General features: G+C 39.1%; 2 protein-coding genes across 2 annotated transcripts; one reads left to right on the top strand and one right to left on the bottom strand.

The window, feature by feature from the left end:
• Window positions 1-1,011: 1,011 nt before the first annotated feature.
• On the top strand, window positions 1,012-11,500 carry LOC131302733 (kinesin-like protein KIN-14E). Its single transcript, XM_058329535.1, has 24 exons — window positions 1,012-1,176; window positions 2,244-2,501; window positions 2,627-2,699; window positions 2,886-3,005; window positions 3,088-3,326; window positions 3,456-3,783; window positions 4,497-4,596; window positions 4,673-4,854; window positions 4,964-5,079; window positions 5,295-5,397; window positions 5,766-5,918; window positions 6,032-6,178; window positions 6,263-6,463; window positions 6,830-6,994; window positions 7,073-7,177; window positions 7,712-7,852; window positions 7,940-8,131; window positions 8,532-8,658; window positions 8,812-9,011; window positions 9,133-9,315; window positions 9,497-9,592; window positions 9,769-9,966; window positions 10,374-10,645; window positions 11,022-11,500. The coding sequence occupies exons 2-24, from the start codon at window positions 2,347-2,349 to the stop codon at window positions 11,212-11,214; spliced, it is 3,789 nt and encodes a 1,262-aa protein (XP_058185518.1). The 5' UTR covers window positions 1,012-1,176; window positions 2,244-2,346; the 3' UTR covers window positions 11,215-11,500.
• A 3,234-nt stretch (window positions 11,501-14,734) lies between these two features.
• Window positions 14,735-21,157, bottom strand: LOC131302734 (probable L-type lectin-domain containing receptor kinase S.5). The gene is made up of 3 exons (XM_058329536.1): window positions 20,372-21,157; window positions 19,083-19,674; window positions 14,735-15,845 (listed from the first exon to the last, which is right to left on the bottom strand). Exons 1-3 carry the CDS (start codon window positions 21,023-21,025, stop codon window positions 15,004-15,006), a joined length of 2,088 nt encoding a protein of 695 aa, XP_058185519.1. The 5' UTR covers window positions 21,026-21,157; the 3' UTR covers window positions 14,735-15,003.
• Between the last annotated feature and the right edge of the window lie 134 nt (window positions 21,158-21,291).

A 21,291-nucleotide genomic window follows, 5' to 3' on the forward strand; every position in this document is an offset into this window, starting at 1 on the left:
GATGTGAAAGGTGTAATGATGATGTCTTTTTAATAAGTTGGAGTTACGAAGCAGGACACTTAAAAAGGGGCGGAGGGAGTATAGCATTGTGGATACTCAAGTAAACATGAGAAGGCTATTAAAGGGTCACAAAATATTTCACATCTTGGACCCACTAAAAGTTTGCTCAATTGATAACTCGAGGGTTCGAAACGAGTTGAGGTGCCCATAGGGTGTCCCAAACATTCAATTATGAAAAAGGTACATCAAAAAAATTTACAACTTAGACCCTATTCCATTAACAACTTATTCTATTTTTTGGTTGTTTTTATTCAATTATTTTTACGAGACGAATCGAAAAAAAAAAAGTGAGGCGCAAAACTAAAAAATGCCAAAAAAATTCAAATAAGGACAAAATCAAAAAAAATCCTAAAAGTCCTATTAGAACAAGGCCTAGTATTAAGGCTCCGTTTGTTTCGATGTAAAATGTTTTACAATGTAAAATATTTTTCATGTAAAATATTTTTTCAGAAAATAAATTTCAAACTTTTATTTTTCAGTGTTTGATTGACACTTGAAATATTTTCAGAAATCAACAAAATAGTGTAGAGAGGGGGGTGCTCAAACGATGGAGAGATCTGAGAATATTGGAATTGAACGTGGGTCACGTAGGTTAGAACTAACGATCGAGGAAACTAAGCAGTGAGAAGTACAGTAAAAGGTAGCGAGTTCATTTTAGAAAATAACTTCCGGAAGATTTAAGAGTAAGTCATTTTCATCCAATTGATAAAAAAATTTTTACATGTAAAATATTTTTCTAATTTTTTACACAATTAAGTACCGAAAAATAAATAAAATATTTTACGGGCAAACAAACGGAGCCTAAAAGTCTTATCATTTAAAAAATCAAAAACAAAAGTTGCTATGAGTATTTTATAATTAGTTTATGCTATGAGTATAGCAACGTAGGGAATCATTTCCCCCCAATGTACCATGTTTTGCTTTTCCTCATTCCCCCAAAAACCCAAAATTTCATTTTAAAATGCTCTCGTGACCCCTCAACGTCCGTTCTTTCCCCCTCCTTCCTCGCTTGTCACTCTCTCTCCTATCCCCCCCTCTCTCTCTCTCTCACCAGTTCGTGACTGCCGGACGGCTGGCGGAGATCTCAAATTTACTACAACGATTGCCCCCCACGAGGTACTCTCATCCTTCTTCTCCTCACCACATTTCATCAATTTCCACTTCACAGATTTCTGTATTCTTTTTGTATACACATTCCCATGTAAACATATATACACCCACACAAACAGAGGCTGAGAAAACTACATTTGTCCTCATCGATTGACCTCATCAAACCATTTGATGAGGTCAATCGATCTGCTTGATTCAAGTACTCTGTGGCAGAAGTTTGATTTACTTTTTTTTTTTTCAGTTCCAAGATCTGGTGGGTTTTATTTCCCTGTCATTTGTTGTTGGAGAATGGGTAGATTATAAGCTTAGGGTTGGGACCCTTCACAAGGAGCTCAGTTGCTCTTACAGTTAATTAAATGAATACGTTGACATTTCCATCTGTGTATTTATATAGACCTAGATGCCCTGGCAAATGCTACTTGTGTGCAAATCATATTATGCAAAATAGGACAAAGAGGAAAATCTTCAATTGAAATTATACTCTGGTGAATTTTGAGATGTGAAAATAGAAAAAGAGGGGAGAAGAAAATTAGGGTAATGGTTTTTTTCCCCTTCTTGGCAGTTAACGGGGTAGTTTAGGAAACTAAAATGTGAGTCAGCCTCAAAATTGACGTTCAAGCAAAAGGGTTGTTCCTTTATAATAGTGACTAGATGCCGGGCACACGCGATGGGTGGGCAAATAGTATTATGCTAAATAGGAAAAAAGGAAAATCTTCAATTGAAAGTAATTCTAATGAAATCTGAGATGTGAACATGTACAAGAGGGGAGAAGAAAACTAGGGCGACAGTTTTTTTCCCCTTGTTGGCATTTTTTTTTTTGGCAGTTAAAGGGGAAACTAATACATGAGCCAGCCTAAAAAATGACGTTCACACCGAGAGGGGTGTTCTCTTTTTAGTAGTAATTAATAAGTCGGGTTGGACTGATGAATTTCTGAACTTTTTATGCTCGTAATTGAGGCGGTTTTCCCGTTTTATTTGCTTAATCAGTTTGTTTAATTAATAAGTCAACTTTATGTTTTGGCAGATTTGATAGATTTGTCATCTTTAAGTTAATACCTTTCTTATCTTTGCAGCTAATGATAATTTTTGGTCAAAGTCGGGTTGAAGGACCAAAAGCTTTTCAGTTTAGAAGTGTGGTAGAGAACATTTCTAGCATCCGGGCTTTTGTTCCGTGTAATGACATCTGATATGCCACCAGTAATGGCACAAAGTTTCCGAGCAAGCAGGTCTTCATTCGCCTCTAGTAATGGATATGAATCTCCTTCACTCAACTCATCTGTTCACACAAATGGGGATGGTTATGACAGTGATGGTTCCATTTTCGAGCCGCCGTAAGTTTTCTGTATTCTTCTAGTAATATGTTAACAACTGACACATATCCTTACTTAAGGCTAGAACTAGAATAGCAATTGTGGAGTCCAAGAAAGATGATTTTTTTACTTGATGTATCCTGCAGTACACCAAAGACATTATCAATGGCCATTCCAGCAGAGCTTGCTGGTGCGATACCCTTGATGGATAAATTTCAGGTGAGAAGATTTGCATATCCTGATAACCCTAATACCATAAAGAAAAGGTCTTCTCCTTCAAGTTGGATTAATTGATGGCAATGACTTTTTAGTTACTGACTCACTGCATATTGGATTTCTAATTTGCTTGGTTTTGGTGACTGGTCATTCAGATTTCATCTCATTATATTCTTCCGTTTGTTTCAGGTGGAGGGGTTTCTAAGGGCAATGCAAAAGCCTGGTAAACGTGGGTTTTTCTCAAAAAAATCCTCGGGCTCCCAAGTGCGGGAAAAATTCACTTTTGAGGATATGTTGTGTTTCCAAAGGGTAATAACATTTGAAGTTTGATGACAGCTAATTCAGTTGTTGAGTTATTCTATTTTTCATACTGTGTTTCAACTTTTGACAGGATCCTATCCCGACTTCGCTTTTAAAGATAAATAGTGATCTAGTAAGTCGGGCAGTGAAACTGTTCCAAATGATTTTGAAGTATATGGGTGTTGATTCTGCTGATCGAGTGACTCCAACAAGCTTAGAAGAACGTATTGAGCTTGTTGGAAAACTATATAAGCAGTCTTTGAAGCGTTCTGAGCTTCGAGATGAACTTTTTGCCCAAGTTTCGAAGCAGACAAGGAACAATCCAGATAGGTATGTGTTTAACTAACTACTCCATATAAATTGTTGGGCCAAGACCTGCCCCTTTTCTTATGCATTCTTCAATTGTCTCCTATTTTTATAGGAAGTTCATGTTCGTTCCTTCTTGCTTTTGAAATGCAGGCAGTATTTAATTAGAGCGTGGGAGCTAATGTATTTATGTGCATCCTGCATGCCTCCTAGCAAGGATATTGGCGTATATTTATCAGAATATGTTCATAATGTGGCACACGGTGTTACTACAGATAGGGATGTCCAAGCACTTGCATTAAACACATTAAATGCGTTGAAGCATTCTGTTAAAGCTGGACCTAGGCATGCAATACCTGGTCGTGAGGAGATTGAAGCTCTTTTGACTGGTAAAAAACTGACAACCATTGTATTTTTCTTGGATGAAACTTTTGAAGAAATTACGTACGGGATGGCAACAACTGTGGCTGATGCGGTTGAGGTACCATTGAACTTTTTGTTTCTTTTTGCATGTCCATATAGTACATACTAAGGAGAGCCTACTAATTACGATACAAGAATGCAAAAGGAGGAGATATGGTATAGAGAAAGGAATTTGGAGACTCACCATTAAAGGTGCAATCCAATATATTGGTGTAGTTTATGCAAGTAGCCCTTCCTGCCACCATAAATAAAAATGTAGCTCTTCAAATATGAAAAAAACGTCCATGGATGCCCTCCAAATTTGCTGTTGCTACTGAGTTGTTTTCAACATGGACTAACCATGGTCATTGGGCGGTGTCCCCTTTCTCAAGCGCCGGAACTAGTAGGTGAAAGACCCTTCCTGGATCTCTGTGGAAGGGGTGTGCTTACTCGATTAAGCTTTTTTTAGCCAGCTTTTGTCCTACGGAATAGGTGGAGAAATAAATTCTTGTTACTTCTTCTAGTACTGCTAGTCTATCCAACTGTATATACGCCATGTGTTGATTCTTCCTGAAATTTTTTGATGGCATTTGAGATATTTTCAACGTATCTGCTAGTTTTGAACAACTATGAATTTAATTACACTACTTGATTCCCATTTGCTGTTGTATCTAATGGCGATCTTTTGTTCAAGTCCTCTTCTGTTATGTTTCAATGTGCGTCTCTTTTTGTTTCTTCATTGATTTTTTCCTTGTGCTCTATGAGTATGTATTAACAGCATAACCACTTCAGGAGCTTGCAGGGATTATTAAATTGTCGTCATATTCTAGCTTCAGTTTGTTTGAGTGCCGGAAGATTGTTGCCGGTTCCAAGTCACCTGATCCTGGAAATGGTATTTATTTTATGTTGTTTCACAACAAATTTGTTAACAGAGTGTGCTTAATGGTCTGCTTTTTGATGCCATACAGAGGAGCATATTGGGTTGGACGATAACAAATACATCGGGGATCTGCTTGCTGACTTTAAGGCAGCAAAGGACCGTAGTAAAGGAGAAATCTTGCACTGCAAGTTGACTTTTAAGAGAAAGTTGTTTCGGGAGTCGGATGAAGCTATAGGTGACCCTATGTTTGTGCAGTTATGTTATGTTCAGGTACGTAATCCCGCTATTGCTTCTGTTGCTTATCTGCTTGTAGGTATTCAACCATATTTTTTGAAGCTTAAATTATCTCTAACCATCAACATTTTGATTTATGAGACAGTTGCAACATGATTACATACTGGGCAATTATCCTGTTGGAAGGGATGATGCTGCACAGCTGTCTGCTTTGCAAATCTTGGTTGAAATTGGTTTTGTTGTCGCACCTGATTCATGCACGTAAGTAGTTATTTGTTGTTCTTGTTTTGGTTACTACGTCCAGCCTTTTGATCTATTCTATTTAAGAGTTTTTGTTTCGCAAGTTTCTTGTAGTTATTTCCCCTTCTGTTTCGTTTCTTTGTTGCTTTAAGTTGAAGTATCAATGTGTTAAGTTTTTCTGTTAGGCATTTAAAAATTCGCTTTTTAATACTTCCGGTAATTGGTTAATATTCCAGTGACTGGACATCTCTTCTGGAGCGTTTTCTACCAAGACAGATTGCAATTACTCGAGCAAAGCAAGAATGGGAGTTGGATATTCTTTCTCGATATCGTTCAATGGTAAGAATCAGTATGTGGATTAACTCCTTTTAAAGAATGCAATCTATATTTTCCCTTCTTTGGCTCTTTTCCAGCTTTATATTTTTGCACCTTTTCAAAGAATACTGGATCTAAGTCTGTATGGTCTTGCAATACCTGTTTTTTTATTTATATTTCGGATAGTATCCTTTTCTTAGATTAGACTTGTTAGGCCAACATATAGAGTTCAGTTCCCATTCCCATTTGTGGGTATGGTAATTCGTGTGTGTATTGTTTCCATTTGATATCTCACTTTTGATTTCAAAGGATAACAAGTGTTAGTGACAATGATGCTTTTGTTATGAATGTTGATTGTTGTCTTTTTGAATACATTTGTGTTGCTTGTGCAGGAAAATTTAACGAAGGATGATGCAAGAGAACATTTTCTGCGAATCTTGAGAACACTTCCTTATGGGAGTTCTGTTTTCTTTAGTGTTCGCAAGATTGATGATCCCATTGGGCTTCTTCCAGGGAGGATTATTTTGGGCATTAATAAACGTGGGGTGAGTCTTGAACAATTGCTCTTTGGTGTTGACCGTGTCGTAGATGCTTTGAGAATTTGTGATTTATCATTGTGGATTTCTTCATGAGCTGAATATGACGATCCATTGCCCAGGTTCATTTTTTCCGTCCAGTTCCAAAAGAATATCTACACTCTGCTGAGTTGAGAGATATCATGCAATTCGGAAGCAGCAACACTGCTGTATTTTTCAAAATGAGAGTTGCTGGAGTCTTGCATATTTTTCAATTTGAAACTAAGCAGGTAGTTACATGTTTATTATCTGTAGATGCTGTCAATCATTTGTTACTTTATATATTCTTTATTTATTATTTAAATTTTCTACAGGGAGAGGAGATCTGTGTTGCCCTTCAAACCCATATAAATGACGTCATGTTACGCCGCTACTCAAAAGCAAGGTCTACTGCTAGTGGCTCAATAAATGGTGATTTAAATACTAATTTGAGGGCTCCCAATCTGGACATTTATGAGAATCGAGTCCAGGATTTGTCCAAAGCTCTTGAAGAATCACAAAAGAATGCTAACCATGTGAGTATTTTTTTTTTTTTGTGGAGAATCTTGCCTGGCTTATATTATTACATTTATTTTTTAAGATGAGGAACCCCTTGTAGAGAACCCCCGGCTAGACACATAGGCCTGGCAAAGCCAAGAACCACGAGAACCATGGTGGTTCTCCTTTCTTTTTTCACACCAATTCATTTGATGTTAAAATTGCATTGTGTTTAGATTTTGGAGGATGTGCATTGGATGATCGACCCAGTCTCCAGTTGATTGTTAGATTTTCATTGCTTAATGTGCCAACCGTGTGATTTGAAAGAGATCTATTTTTTGTTTGAGTCGTGCTCTTGTGGAATTTGCAATTGACATGTCAATAATCTGGTTATGATTGTGAAGCTATTGGAACAACTGCATGAAAAAGAAAACTACAAAGCAAAGCTGCAAGAAGAGCTGGAGGCATTGAAAGAATTTTTGATATCTGAAAAGCAATGCTTAACGGAAGTTACTTGTGACCGTGACAAACTCCGATCCTTATGTGATCAAAAAGATTCAGCGCTTCAGGTGACTGGTTATGTTGGTAAGATTTGTTTTCTGATACTTAGTCACTGCCTACCAGATGGTTGATTTGGTGCTTAATAGGATGCATTGTTGGATAAACGGAACATGGAAGCAAGGTTGGCAACGATTAGTAACCCTGGGTCGGAGACCAATGCCAAGAAGGAGCTAGTCGAAGCAAATAACCAGGTATAATTGTTTTAAGTTGTGTAGATTTTGCCATGAGCTCGAATTTGTATGTTCCTCTTTTTAGGTGATGGAATGGGACAGTGGGAATTTACTGGGAAGGATTAAAAACATATACTCCCTCCGTCCCATTTTTTTTGTCCACTTTTGACTTTTCATTGTCCCAAATTGTTTGTCCAATTTTAGATGACCAAGGGAGAAATCCTATAAAAATACTCTTTTACCCTTCTCTCTTCCTTAAATTGATGTGACAAGTACATTTTGAATTAAAGGGTATTTGTGGAAAATTTAGTTTTCAAAATGTAATGATTGTGTCCCCTTAATAAGTTGGATTTCCCAAATTGGACATACAAATCGGGACGGAGGGAGTAATACTTAAAAGGACAGTCTTACTTGTTCGGAAAAAGCAGAAGCTCTACAATGCGCTATGGGCACACGTTTGTTTGTCAGGATGTGTGCAGATCTTGTCTCATAGTGTGTAATTTCTAGATTTTCAATGTTTTAATTAATTAGGAAATTGATGAGTTATATACCTAGGTGTTGCAAAGGATCCAAGACGACCTAAAAGTGCGCAGTGCAGAGTTGCATGCAGCAGGAGAAGCTACAAAAAGACTGGTAAATGAGAAACTATTAATGGAACAAAGAATTTCAAGGCTTGAAAAGAATAAAACCGAGCAGGTAATCACACAATTCGTTGGATTTCTGAAATGAAATAGTGAGTCTTTTGTTGGTCGAGCATTGATATCTTGTGGCCCTTAAGTGCAGGCAATCCTTGAGAAGAACTTTGAACAAGAGCGCAAGGCCATGAGGCTTCGTGTTTCTGAACTTGAAAAGAAGCTAGAAGAGGCTAGACAAGATTTGGCTGTGGTAGAGTCGAATTTTGCTGTCAAAGACACAGAAATTGCAACTTTGCAGGATAATTTAAAGGAACTTGAGGAACTAAGAGAAATGAAAGAGGTGATGATCTTGATTTGATATTTGATTCTTCAATATGTTGCTAAGACATATTCCTTGTCTTATACTCCCTCCATCCCCATTTTTTGGTTCCTTTTGGGACTCCAACTTAGTAAGGGAACATCGTCATTGCACTTGTCATATAAGTAGTACTTAATATTAAAAGGTACGGGTAAAAGAGTAATCTCGTCATTTTTTGCCCATTTCTTTTACACAGGGACAACTTTTTTTGGACTGTAAAAAGTGCTTACTAGGACCAAAGAATGGGGACTGAGGGAGTAGGCTTCTTTTTTTTTGGTCTGTCATTAGTGGTTACAACAAGGCTTCATTAGTGTTTCGGTATTGGTTGTGGATAACATTGGAATTGATTAGAGCTCTAACTGAAAGTGTTCTTGCTTTATAGGACATTGACAGAAAGAATGAACAAACTGCTACACTCCTGAAGATGCAAGGGGCTCAACTAGCTGAGTTTCAAAAACTCTACAAGGAAGAACAAGTTCTGAGGAAACAATATTTTAATACCATTGAAGGTCGGAAAGTTCATTTGTCTCATGGAAATTTAATTTTATAGATCTAGTTTTTGTCTCCCATAGGCGATGGCAATTTTGCTTGAGGTTTTAGTTGTCTTCACAATTGATGTTTCAACTCATAAATTCATCAGTGAACTTTTTGGTACACCTCAGATATGAAAGGCAAGATTCGAGTATTCTGTCGATTAAGGCCTCTTAGTGAAAAAGAGCTTTCTGAGAAAGAAAGAAATGTACTTGCAAGTGTGGATGAGTTCACCGTTGAACATCAATGGAGAGATGAAATGAAGCAACATTTATATGATCATGTTTTTGATGGCTCTGCCACCCAAGATGATGTATTTGAGGACACGAAGGCAAGTTGAATTATTATTATTTAGTTTTTGCTATATCCTGCTTTGTTGCAATTAGTGTGCTTAATTGATTTGTTTATCACCATAATGAGTTTCCCATTTTCATTTTGATTTATACATGCAGTATTTGGTGCAATCAGCTGTAGATGGATATAATGTGTGTATATTTGCATACGGCCAAACTGGTTCTGGGAAGACTTTCACAATTTATGGCTCCGAGAAGAATCCTGGACTTACACCACGGGCTACTTCGGAACTTTTTAAAATTCTGAAGCGTGACTCTAACAAGTTCTCATTCTCTTTAAAGGTAACAACTATGAATGCTTAAGAATCTACCCAATTATTTCGAAATTATCAAAAAACATACTTTGGCGAATGTAATAAGACCTTTAAAGTTTGAGCATCCTCTTTTGCCCACTAATGTCCGGTTTGGACTTGCTGAGACACTTTGTTAGTTTAGAACTTCATATCTTTATTAACCTCTGCAGGCATATATGGTGGAGTTGTATCAAGATACACTGGTGGATCTTCTACTACCAAAGAATGCAAAGCGTCCAAAACTTGATATAAAAAAGGATTCAAAGGTGATTGCAATTGGTTTCTAGTCTTGTTAGATATTACAGATACATGGGATTGAGATTTTTTTTGGGTGCAAATGAAATTTTTTCATCTTTTTTGCTTTCTCATTCACCTTAAAAACTTGTCCTTGTCGTTTGACTTGTGGAAATCCCTTTTTCATTTTCTGTGTTGGAATGTGTAGGGCATGGTATCTATAGAAAATGCGACAGTCATATCTATTACAACACATGAAGAACTAAAGAGTATCATTCAGAGAGGATCTGAACGTCGTCATACAACTGGAACTTTAATGAATGAAGAGAGTTCTAGATCCCATTTGATACTTTCCGTAGTCGTTGAGAGCACCAACCTCCAATCTCAAGCCATCGCTAAGGGAAAGGTATAAATCCTTACTATTGAAACTATCTTTTTCATTGAATTATATTGCGTGGTGCTCCCTCCCTCCATTTTGGAACTTCTAAACTTTTTGTTAGTTCATCGTTAGGGCAAAGGTATCCTTTCTTGTTCTCTGTCCATCTCCTTATAAAGTTGGATTTGAAATCCAACATTGCCCCAAAAATTCCTGCCTTTAAAACTATTTTTAGTGATTTAGGAAGGCTAGTGTTAGAAAATTGAACACATTGTTTTTTACATTTTATAAAGGACGGAATCTTTGGGGACATCTCAAAATGCAATAGGACTAATAAAAAGTGTCAAATGATTCATCAATTCAATTACTTTTATATGTTACTTTCTTTGATGATCAAAAAATAAAAAATAAAAAATCTATTTGTCTTCCTTGTGCAGCTAAGCTTCGTTGATCTTGCTGGTTCTGAGAGAGTGAAAAAGTCGGGGTCTTCGGGTAATTCGCTCAAAGAAGCTCAAAGCATCAATAAGTCACTTTCAGCACTTGGGGATGTTATTAGTGCTCTGTCATCGGGCAATCAACACATACCGTATAGGAATCACAAGTTGACGATGTTGATGAGTGATTCACTTGGTGGTAATGCTAAGACACTCATGTTTGTGAATCTATCTCCCGCTGAGTCAAATTTGGACGAGTCTTACAATTCCCTAACGTATGTTCTCTTACCTTATTTTTTTTTACCGAGCAACTCCCTAATGTTTTTGTTCAAGGCCAAGCTCATATGGTAAATGCTTGTGTTCTAGATTTACATTGGACATGCTCGTTAATGATAGGAGTTCTTGTCATAAGAACTTAAATTTTAGTTCCTTTCTTGTTAATCTTGCCATGCCATCCCACTTTGGCTATGGTGATTTGGTGTTAAGCATTTCATTTGTTTCTAGTATAATCTAATTTTTTGTAGCCGAAATTTATTCTAGCACTTAATCCCTTTATCTGCATGCCCTTCTGTGATTTTTTTTGCCATAGAAACATTAGGGTTGTTTTGTGGAATTCCTTGTCTTGATTATGTTGGTTTTAATGTGACTTAGGTATGCATCAAGAGTCCGTTCTATTATAAATGACCCAAGCAAAAATGTTTCATCGAAGGAAGTGGCCCGTCTGAAGAAGTTGGTGGCACATTGGAGAGAACAAGCAGGTAAGAAGGGGGATGGTGAAGAGTTAGAGGAGATACAAGAGGAACGATCGGCTAGAGATAAGACAGACAGTCGACATTCCATGTAAATTGATTTCTTCGGCAAATATCTTTTTCAAGTTGAGATTGAGGTCTATTCGTTCATGGCTTTGCAGACAATTCTATTGTATTGTGTCAACAATATGTTGAGTTGCTAATGTACTTTATTCTGAAATTTTGCTAAGGCCAAAGGTGGAGGGGATATACGAGGTTAGATACTGTTTTAGAGTAGTTTAGTTATTTGTAACAGTGGCATGTATATATAGTTTCCAAGTTCACCCTTTATTCGTGAATCGATTTTCTTAAATGAAATGAATCCCACCACGCGTTCTGTTCCTTACAATTTGTAGAGAAACCAGTTTTGTTCCAAGGGTTTTTTAAGTCTTCTTCCATTAAGTACAGTTCAACCTTGCCGGACAGGTGCATTATGTATGAGTTTTTCCATTTTTCTGTAAGAGATATACTAAGGTGGAAACATGGCTAATAAGATATCTTACATGATTAGTATAGTTTAATCCGATGATACAGCGGGTTTGATTCGGTGTGAAAAAGGGTATGTCAACGATAAATGTGACTCTTAATCCCCTGAATCGGTATTCGATTAACGTGACTTGTAGCATAATTGGTGATATTGACGTGATCTATATGGTGAACGATTTTAGTTATCGAAGTGCATCCAACAAAGGCCCATAAATGAATGAACTAGATGGTCTAGTCTCTAGTGTCAATATAGTTAAAATAATTTTCCTTTTTTTTGACAAAAAATATACTTTTACTGTTGCTTATCAAAAAATAAAATAAGAAATACTTCTATTGAAGTTACTAATTAACCGTACATAACTCAAATGTACAAAAGAATCCGGGAAAATTTCAAAATGGCACCTGAACTTTGTACAAAATGTCATAGAGACATTTAAATTTAAGTTTATTTCAATTAAACACTTGTAATAACAAAATTCTCAAATTTAGACCCCTGCCGTTATACTCCATCCCAAAAATTGTTGACATGACATCTCCAATCCGTTTAAGTGGCCTCATTGCACATGTTTCCAATACGGGACGATGCACCCAAGAGAACCCATCTCTTTACCCATAACTTCATCTTTTCCTTGTGGTCCCGAGCTGAAATAAGAAAAAGTTTGGGTTTCCTTTGGGTTTTCATGGTAAAACTCACAGGGTGGGTTTACATTGAAAAGTTAACTTATTTTTTCGTCTTTATTCAAATTTTTTTTGTATTTGTTTTTTTTTCGCCAAATTTTTATGACTTGTTGATTTGTCTTGATGAGAGGAATCGGAAACTTTACTTCTCTGATTCCGAGAAGAATCAATAAGTCACAAAAGTTTGACGCAAAACTAACAAATGCGAATTTTTTTGGATAGACAAAAAATAAGTCACTATTTGGCTTTTAAAGCCAAATTGGCCCACAGTTCTCTTCATCATCTGTTGAACAAGGGAGGAAGAAGGGCTTCAGGTCTAGGGTTGAAGTGAGGGAGATGGTGAAAAAATAGCCAGACTTCTAGAGAGAGAAATGGAGGGAAATCAGGTAAAGTGGGGTTTGGCTTGGGTACACATTCCCTGTTGGAAACATGTGCAATGGGGCCACTTAAACGGGAAAGAGATGCCGCGTCAGTAATTTTTTGGACGGAGTGTAACGGTGGGGGTCTAAATTTGGAGATTTTGTTAGTACATGTGTTTAATTAAAATAAACTTAAGTTCATGTGTCTCTGTGACATTTGGTGCAAAGTTCAGGTGCCATTTTGAAATTTTCTCAAAGAATCCAAGGGTGATCTTGTAATCCTTCATGGATCAAACTAATTTTATTTTATAAATAATGAGGCAGGGCCGGCCCGGGGCTGGGCCACTAAACAGCGTCGGCAATGCTTATAAGTTTGAGATTATAATTGAACACAATATAAGTCCCAAATCCACATGATGAAATTAGAAAGAATAACATTACGAGATTTTTATTTAGGCCCTTCCATATTCTATATGAAATTCGGACCACGATCCCATAATCGCCACGCTGATCAATAATCCGATTTTAGTTGCTCCCAATCGGAGCACGACACGGTCCCAAATTAAAGTCAGAGCGACATAGCATAAGTACAACGCAATCACTGCTTTTGGTGTTTGATGACGAAAACCGAATTTAACCCACCCGTAAAAAAACCAAAGGCTCATGGAAAGAGACGGGGAAACAAGAACAAACGCCCTTCCTATAGAATGATAGGGTGGTTTGTTTATATGTGAGATCTTCTTAGGCATTGCGTAATAAATATTTAATCCTATAGAAAGATGTTGATTGTCCAATCTTGTGTTATTATAAACAGAAATGTTGCCGATTATACTTGAACTCTTTTTTAAGTTTTGTAGAAGGAATTGGATTCTCTCCGGTCCAAGTTTTGGACGGGAGGATGGTCCAAGTCGGGACTGTCCATTGCTGCAATAAATGGTTCGGATTTTTGAACCATTGATTTTCCTAATATGTGGTCTAGATTCAGACTGTTTCTTGTTGTCCAAAACTTGGATTGCAGAGGATTCAATCCCTTTATAGAAAGACATTGTATAACATAAAATAAGTACTATTCTCATTGGACTGTCCTTCTCACACCTTATTATTTTACTTACACCCTCAGGTATGAATATACAACACATTGCGAGTGCTGCTATTTGCGTCAGGCTAACGTCTGGGTCGGAGTGAAAGACCGCCTTGTGTTTTTCTTGTTTAGAATAGTTAGATGATTAATTTGGTTTTGTCCAAAATATTTATAATGAACCTGTTATGTAAGTGCGCTGGGCTATTATCAATATAATTTTTTTCATCAAAACGAAATTGCGTATTCTTTCCCCTTAAGTTGTCAAAATAAATATGGTTGAAGATATTGAAGAAGAAATCATTGCACTGACACTGCAATTTTTACTACCACATTTGTGTTTATGGAGTAAAAAATGCAGTGTCACAAGATTTTCTCATCGTTGTATGTTGAGACCTCTAAAAAATACTCGGATTGATAACTGTTTGAGCCCTCAATTCCGTCAGGAGATATCGGAATCGGAAAAAATTGATTTCAGAAGAAGAGGGAGTAGAGGTTGCTCGTAATGTCGGATAACCTTTGGGCATCGATTTTGAAGGTTCGGATCCTAAACTGTTGGTAAGATTTATTTCTAGATTTATTGAGAGAAATCCCCAAAAATAAATAATTTCTTGGTTTTTTTACGAAGTCCATACAAAAAGTCGTCCAAGGTGCTGTTTACCTGTTTTGCTTTCGTTTTTGTTTTTTTCCATCGGGTCTGATTTTGTTGTCTCTGATCTGGGATTTGCGCCTACCCGAGGCGGCTGAATGGTTAGATTGTTAGCCCCACGTGTCCCGACCCTTAGAGACAGTGTGGATAGAGCATTAGCTCATGCTTAGGTCTATACATTAGTCTCGCCTCTTTGTCCCCTGCATTTCTTGTGTATTTTTCCGGGATGGACTGGTTGTAATTTCCTTTTCATTGTATTTGGATGGAATCGCTGTAACTGCGGTTTGGCTTTTTAATGAAATACGTTTAGGAAAAAAAAAAAAGAATTCCTCTTCAGCTGTCTCAGGAAACCTTTTAGGCTTTTGCCAACAAACACAAAGTACAAGAAAAGTTGATCTTATACAATACCACCCACCAAATTTACGCAAGCAATTCCCCCATTTTTCTCCCTCCTCTCAATAAACAAAATCAGAGTAAATACAGAAACCGATAAAAGAAAAAAAGAAAAAAAAAACGAAAAGGATGGAAACTTTCTGATTTCTTACCCCAACAATGAACAACTAGTTGGTAGGAAAGACCACAAAAAAATGAGAACTTAAACGGTATTGAAGCTATCACTGTGTCTGCGTTGGTGTTCTGATTCGATGGCCAATGGTGTCGAATGTGATTCATAGTGTGAGGTCGTAAAGGACATTGTGTTGGTGGTGGTGGTGGTGGCCGCAGTGCTGTCTCCCTCCCCCATTGGCAACGATGCCCACACAAAAGCCGGCTTGAACGGCGGCACTTGAGGCACAGCCACCGAGCCCGATAGTATCTGAACAATTTCCTGTGTTTTGGGCCTTTCGCATGCTGTCGGATGCGAACAGGACAGGCCCAGAAGCAAAATTCTTTGGGCTTCTTCCACTACATAATCCTCCTCGAGCTTCTTGTCCACTGCCTCAAGTAACCGGCCCTCACGATGCAAGGCCCAGACCCAATCCACTAAGAACTGGTACCCGCCGATACGTGTCCCGGGCTTAAACCCACAAACCACTTCCAATAGAACTGCACCAAAAGCATACACATCAGACTGCTGGGTGGCCTTGCCAGTGTGGAAGCATTCAGGGGCAATGTACCCCAGTGTTCCCATAATGCCCTCAACTTCTGCATACGAGGTTTTTTCGTTTTCTAGGGCCCGCGCGAGGCCAAAGTCCCCTAGCCTGGCATTGAAGTCGGAGTCAAGCAAGATGTTGCTGGCCTTGAGGTCGCGGTGGACCACCTTCTGGTCATACTCGTTGTGGAGGTAGTGGAGGGCGGCAGCTACCCCAGAGATGATCTTGAGGCGGAGAGTCCAGCTCAGCGGCTTGCTGTCGGCGTCGCTGAAGAGGTGTTTGTCGAGGCTGCCGTTGGGCATGTATTCGTAAACCAGCAGCAACTTCCCATGCTTGTGACACCATCCTGTGATAGAGATAGATAATGTTTTTAAAGACATAACCTCTATGTAAGAAAGACAGCTGCTATAAGGTTCTCAACAACATCTTCCACTCAATCTTACGCATTCTGTTTCACACTTCTACCGTTTTCTGAAGTTGGAGTAAACGGTATTTCTTTTCTGCTACCTTTACATGGTGTCAAAGGACAGTAACGAACTGATGTTTTAACAGCAGAGAGCCTGTGTTTAAGCAGAGGACTAAAGTAAGGTGTGTCTGCTCCAAATTCATCTAATTCTCGTGCTAAGGGCACAAAGACACGGTCTTGATTGAGTGTATTGCGTTTCCAAGACGCCATAGACCCCTTCATGCACAACATGGAAATAAATGCATAGTTCTAATGTGCTTTCTACATGAATGTCTAACCAAAAATATCGGACACATGTCCCATGGTCTTACCCAAGTATTTGGTGTACAATAATGTATAGAAATTTTGAAGAGTCCATGTGACATCGAGCATGATACGGATTGGAACAACCCAACCCCTCGGACTTTTTCCTTAATTTTTAATATGCAAAATGCAAGAAAGATTTCACCATTTCACTGCAGTAAATACCATATGAAGGAACTGTCTTAATCAAATGGGTTCAGCACACAGACTATGGAACATGAAGTGGTCTAACTGATTCACCATCACCTGATGGGGTCCCCTTGAGGACAGAGGCATCAAATAACTTGTGAAGACTGAAGAGTCACAACTGCCAATGGTCAAACTACTGAATTCTCAATTAATACAAGTCAAAAAAAAAGTGTTACTTCAAAATGAAAACAAAGTCCAATGTCACCGTCAAAAACGGAGTCTGAATGGAATTTCTCAATCTTTGATTGGAAATATGGATTTCAGCATGCCAAAGTCATTTTTAACATTCCAACAAGTGCATGACCCTTCCCCAGTGAAGGCGATATCGGGTGTCTGTCCCATGTAATATTAAAATTCAAAGTGGTTGCATATTCCATGAAGCTTCATTCATGATAAGAGGCACAGCCGTGGGAACGAGACAATATCTTCTTACATGCATTGGAATGTAAGCAATCGGTGGTCCTAAAGTCTTAATCCTTAGTTTCCTTGAAACCCATTCGTTTGACATCACTAATATTGAAGAGATATATAATCATATAGGTATGTTGTCCCATGGGATTAATAGTGAGGGATTAATAATACCACATATCCCTTAATATCGTATATTCCCCATTTTGTGGGATCAAATATACGATGTACATTTAATCCCGCTTATAAGAATTTTAACCTAACACCAGCTACGTTGTCCCTCAATAAATTATTCCAAATAAAATAAAATAAAAATGTCTTAGACCATTAATTTTCTGCAAGAACAGAGGCAAGAAAATGACTTGTTTGCGTGAGGAAATGGGGCCATCTTGGTCAAGTAGGTGGGTCATCGACTCATAGGTCGGTTGATGGGCTGCTTGTGACAAGGAATTTGCTAGCTGTTATTCCATTATCCATACATCTAGCTCTTAAATGGAAAAAGTGGAAACCTGAAAGCCACTAGATTTTGACAAATCTACATAGCAACATCATACCTTTCTTCCCAAATCCTTAGCCGGAACGAAACTACGAAAGTGACCTGTTGATTCATTAATGTACAAGGACAATTCATGCATATAGGGGCTGGTCTCATCTCAAATTCTCATCTTTTAGGCATATTTTGGAATTGTTAGGGTCGACGGATCTTAAATTTGTTTGGGCCCAGATTAATCGTAACTCACCGTACTCCCATCAATATCGTACAAGGCCTTTTGCAGACGCGGAGAATTACTGTTTTTCTTGTCGTAGAATTTATGCAGCAAAGAGAAAGCAGTAGAAGAGAGGTTGTGCGATAGATCTGAGCAATTCTTATTTTTTATGTTGAGTTTGTTCTTCCTTTCCGCCCATGACATAGGCACACTGCCGAACCACGTATCTATAGCCTAGTGCTATCAGTGTAAAACATGGTAGAAATTGTGTATTTACTGCCAAACTAGATTGTTCGGTATGCTTAGGAGCTTCTTTAACATGGAATGACTATGGTAGGCTTGAATTACCTAGTCTGCGGCTCAAAGTGTGAACTTACACATACATGTAGATGTTAGTTTGAGCTTTGGGGCATTATTGCTTGACACAACAAGAACAAGGGCAGCAGAGTCTATTTCAATAATTCTTCCTTTCTTGTCACATCAAGTAAAGTCATACTACAGGCTTCACCACCTTCTTTTTGCAATCCATCTAATGGGTTGGCTCCACCACTGGGAAAGCTTTCCCTAATCCTCAAGAAAAACAAAAAAAACCTACCATTTCAAGTCTCACTGGACCCACTTGTGATCAACAGCTAGTAAAGATAGTAGTAGCTTTTAATGCTAACTCCTAACATAGGACTAAAATGGTCGGATATGGGTTATTGTGCTTAATTACAGCTACCAAATATTTTGCCACTTTCTATGATAGGACGGCAATAACCAAGTATGGGTATGACTTATGACTTATGATCTTCAATTTTTTTTTTTTGGGTCAGTGGGTTATGGTCTTTACACCTACTAAGTGTTTTGCCAAATTCATGAGAAGCAATTCAAGGGATAGCTAAACCCAATGTTTGTCCTGCAGATTTTCTAACCGCTTAAACTTTTGAGGCACATCATTTGTCGGTTTCGAGGACTTTTGGTACCGTTGGATAAAACCTCTGTTATCTTACACTATGTCCTATATATGAATCTTGAGGGAAAATGAAAATGTGTTGCTAAGTTCTTGCGATTCTAATGTTTTGGTGAGATCAGAGTGCAAATGTTTTCCCTCTTGATTACCTATCCCAAGAATAAGATATACCCAGACTAGAAAAAAAAAAAAGTACGATCGCCCAAGTGCCCGAGACTACATGACAGATTTGTCTATATTCAGACACGAAATAAGCAAACAAGCAATGACAACCAAACCGGACCTCAGCTAAATCCACTAAAATTGCACGGTACTCGCCCATACTTCAAATGTGTGGTCGCCCGACAACAATTGGGAAATACGCTTAGTGTTCTAAAAGTCGCTACGCTCTAATAAGGCGGAAGAGGGACACCTAGCACCTAAAGGCCAACTAGCCGGCATTGGGCAAGGGTCCAATACCTAGATAAAAATTGGAATAGGCATCAACTAGTCGCCGCCTAGACCGATTATATGGGGAAAGAATAAAATTCAAAAAAACAAAGAAAAAAATTGACTCACCCAATAATCGAACAAGATGCTTGTGCCTGAGCCGATTGATGATGGTAAGCTCAGCCAAGAAATCATCCTCGCCCTTCAAACTCTCCCTCGTAAAAACCTTCACAGCCACATCCAAATTCTCATTCGCCAAGTACCCTTTGTAAACCACCCCAAACCCACCTTGTCCCAGCTTCCTCTTCTCATCGAACTTATTCGTAGCCCTCAGCAAATCCTTGTACTGAAACTCCCGAGGAGTCCCGGGCAAGCTCTTCAAGGCTCCCAGTATATGCGGGTTCGACCGCGCCAACCACCTCTTCCGGAGGAAGTACCCCGCCACAGCCGCCGCCGCTAAGAGAACCACCGCCGGGATGCCGGCGGCGAGGGCGATCTTTGTGATCAGTTGTTTTTCGTCGGAGTAGTGCTCCACCGTCAAGTTCCACCGCAAGACGCAGTTGAGCTCGGTGAAGTTGCCCGTTGACGCGGAGAAGCCGAAGTAGGAGACTTGGTTCACCAGCCCTCGGAGCTCCAGGGTCGAGTTCAGGATCGGGTTGGCGGGTCTTGGAGGCGTCGGATCCGTTTGGTTTGCTTGTTGAGCGATGTAAACCTCGATCACCTTTTCAATTTTGATGGACAAAATAAAATTTCATTAGTATAAAATAGAAGATTAAAATTAATTTCCTTGTTTTGCTAGTTCAATGTTTTGATTTTCTTGAATAATTAAAAAGCTGGCTACCAGAATCGAACCAATGTCAATGACCATCAAATGTGATAGAGTAAAAAACCATAGAAAGAGTTTAAAGAGAACCCAAAACTCCTCTATTCTCCCTCCACTCTTTTTTTTTTTTTCCTTTTTAAATGCAATAATTTGCTTAAGCAAGCATAGTCCTAGAATATTTAACATCTACAGAGTTTTGAAAATTCTACATAATGTTGAAAATTTCTCTATTATTGTTACTTGCAAATATCAATTTGCCTTTCGGCAGCTTGGCCTCTCAATATTTTTATGAAGAGGACAGGAAGCCGATAGAAAGGAAAAAAGAGGAGCCGCCGTCAACCATCAAAAACCCTGGTTACCCAAAATGTGTATAGATGTTTGGGCATCACTAAGTGTCATGGACATAAATGTTCAGACACAATTTTAAGCACGGCAACACAGATGTCGTGCTTTGATCCGTTGCACGTGAATTCCACGCATATCAAATCGAACGACTGTGAACGCATTTATATCTAACAACCATAAGTTTGTCCAAAGTATTTATTGACAAGGAGAGGTGAGAGTAACGAGGATAGGTCCATAGATAATAGATTACCTTTTTGACTCCATCGTACTGAACCCAGACATTGAAGAAATTGGCAGTTTGATTGGGCCCAACCAGCTCGAGTGGGGTCAACGACGCTGTCTTGTTAGATCTCACGGAGTTTATATTCAGCCCGACGTGGTTCGCGTCCGGATCAAAATCCTCCTTAAACGTGTCCAGCTCAACCGCGAGAATCCGGTTCGAAGCGTTGCCGTCGGTGGTGGCATTCGTCAGACCCAAGTACTCCCCGTAGCTGTTGAGCGGCACGTTCAGGTCTGGCGCCACCACGAACGTGAGCCCCTCGCCGGGGATGGGAGAGTCCGTTAACCGGTAGATGTTCACGAGGAACGAGGCGTTGAACGACGCCACCCGGTCGGAGAACGTGTCGTTGGGGCCCTCCCATAGGGTGAAGGGGGTGTCGTAGAGGATCCGTCCGGACTGGTTGGTGAGCGAGGAGACGGCGGCGTTGGCGGTGTCGAGGGTGACTTGGAGGGCGCCGTTGTTTATTGTGGCTGGTTGGTCTACATGTAGTGGGTCGTTGGAGGTGAAGCTGGCGAAGGGGATGGTGGTGGTTTTGAGCTTGGCGGAGACGGGTGGCGGTGCTGCGAGTATTGAGAGGAGGAGGAGGAGCACGACGGCTGTGATTGGGTTCGCCGCCAGGCCCATGCGGTTTATCAGATTGGGTATTGGGTAATGTGGAAATGGAGATTTTAGAGAGAGAGAGAGAGAGAGAGAGAGAGATCTATGGGACTTTTGATGCACGCGGGAGAGAGGAGATTGGTTGTACTGGATTTAAAAATTACTCTAGTTGTAGAGAGAGAGAGAGAGAGGATTGGGTGGGTTGAAGTTTGAACTGGCCCACACGGTCTGCCGAAACTCTCAATTGCTTCGAAATTCCCCCTTTCAATTGTCTGACTTAAACATGAGAATAA

The sequence above is a fragment of the Rhododendron vialii genome, chromosome 10a (assembly GCF_030253575.1).
Source record: "Rhododendron vialii isolate Sample 1 chromosome 10a, ASM3025357v1".
In the NCBI taxonomy this organism is placed as follows: domain Eukaryota; kingdom Viridiplantae; phylum Streptophyta; class Magnoliopsida; order Ericales; family Ericaceae; genus Rhododendron; species Rhododendron vialii.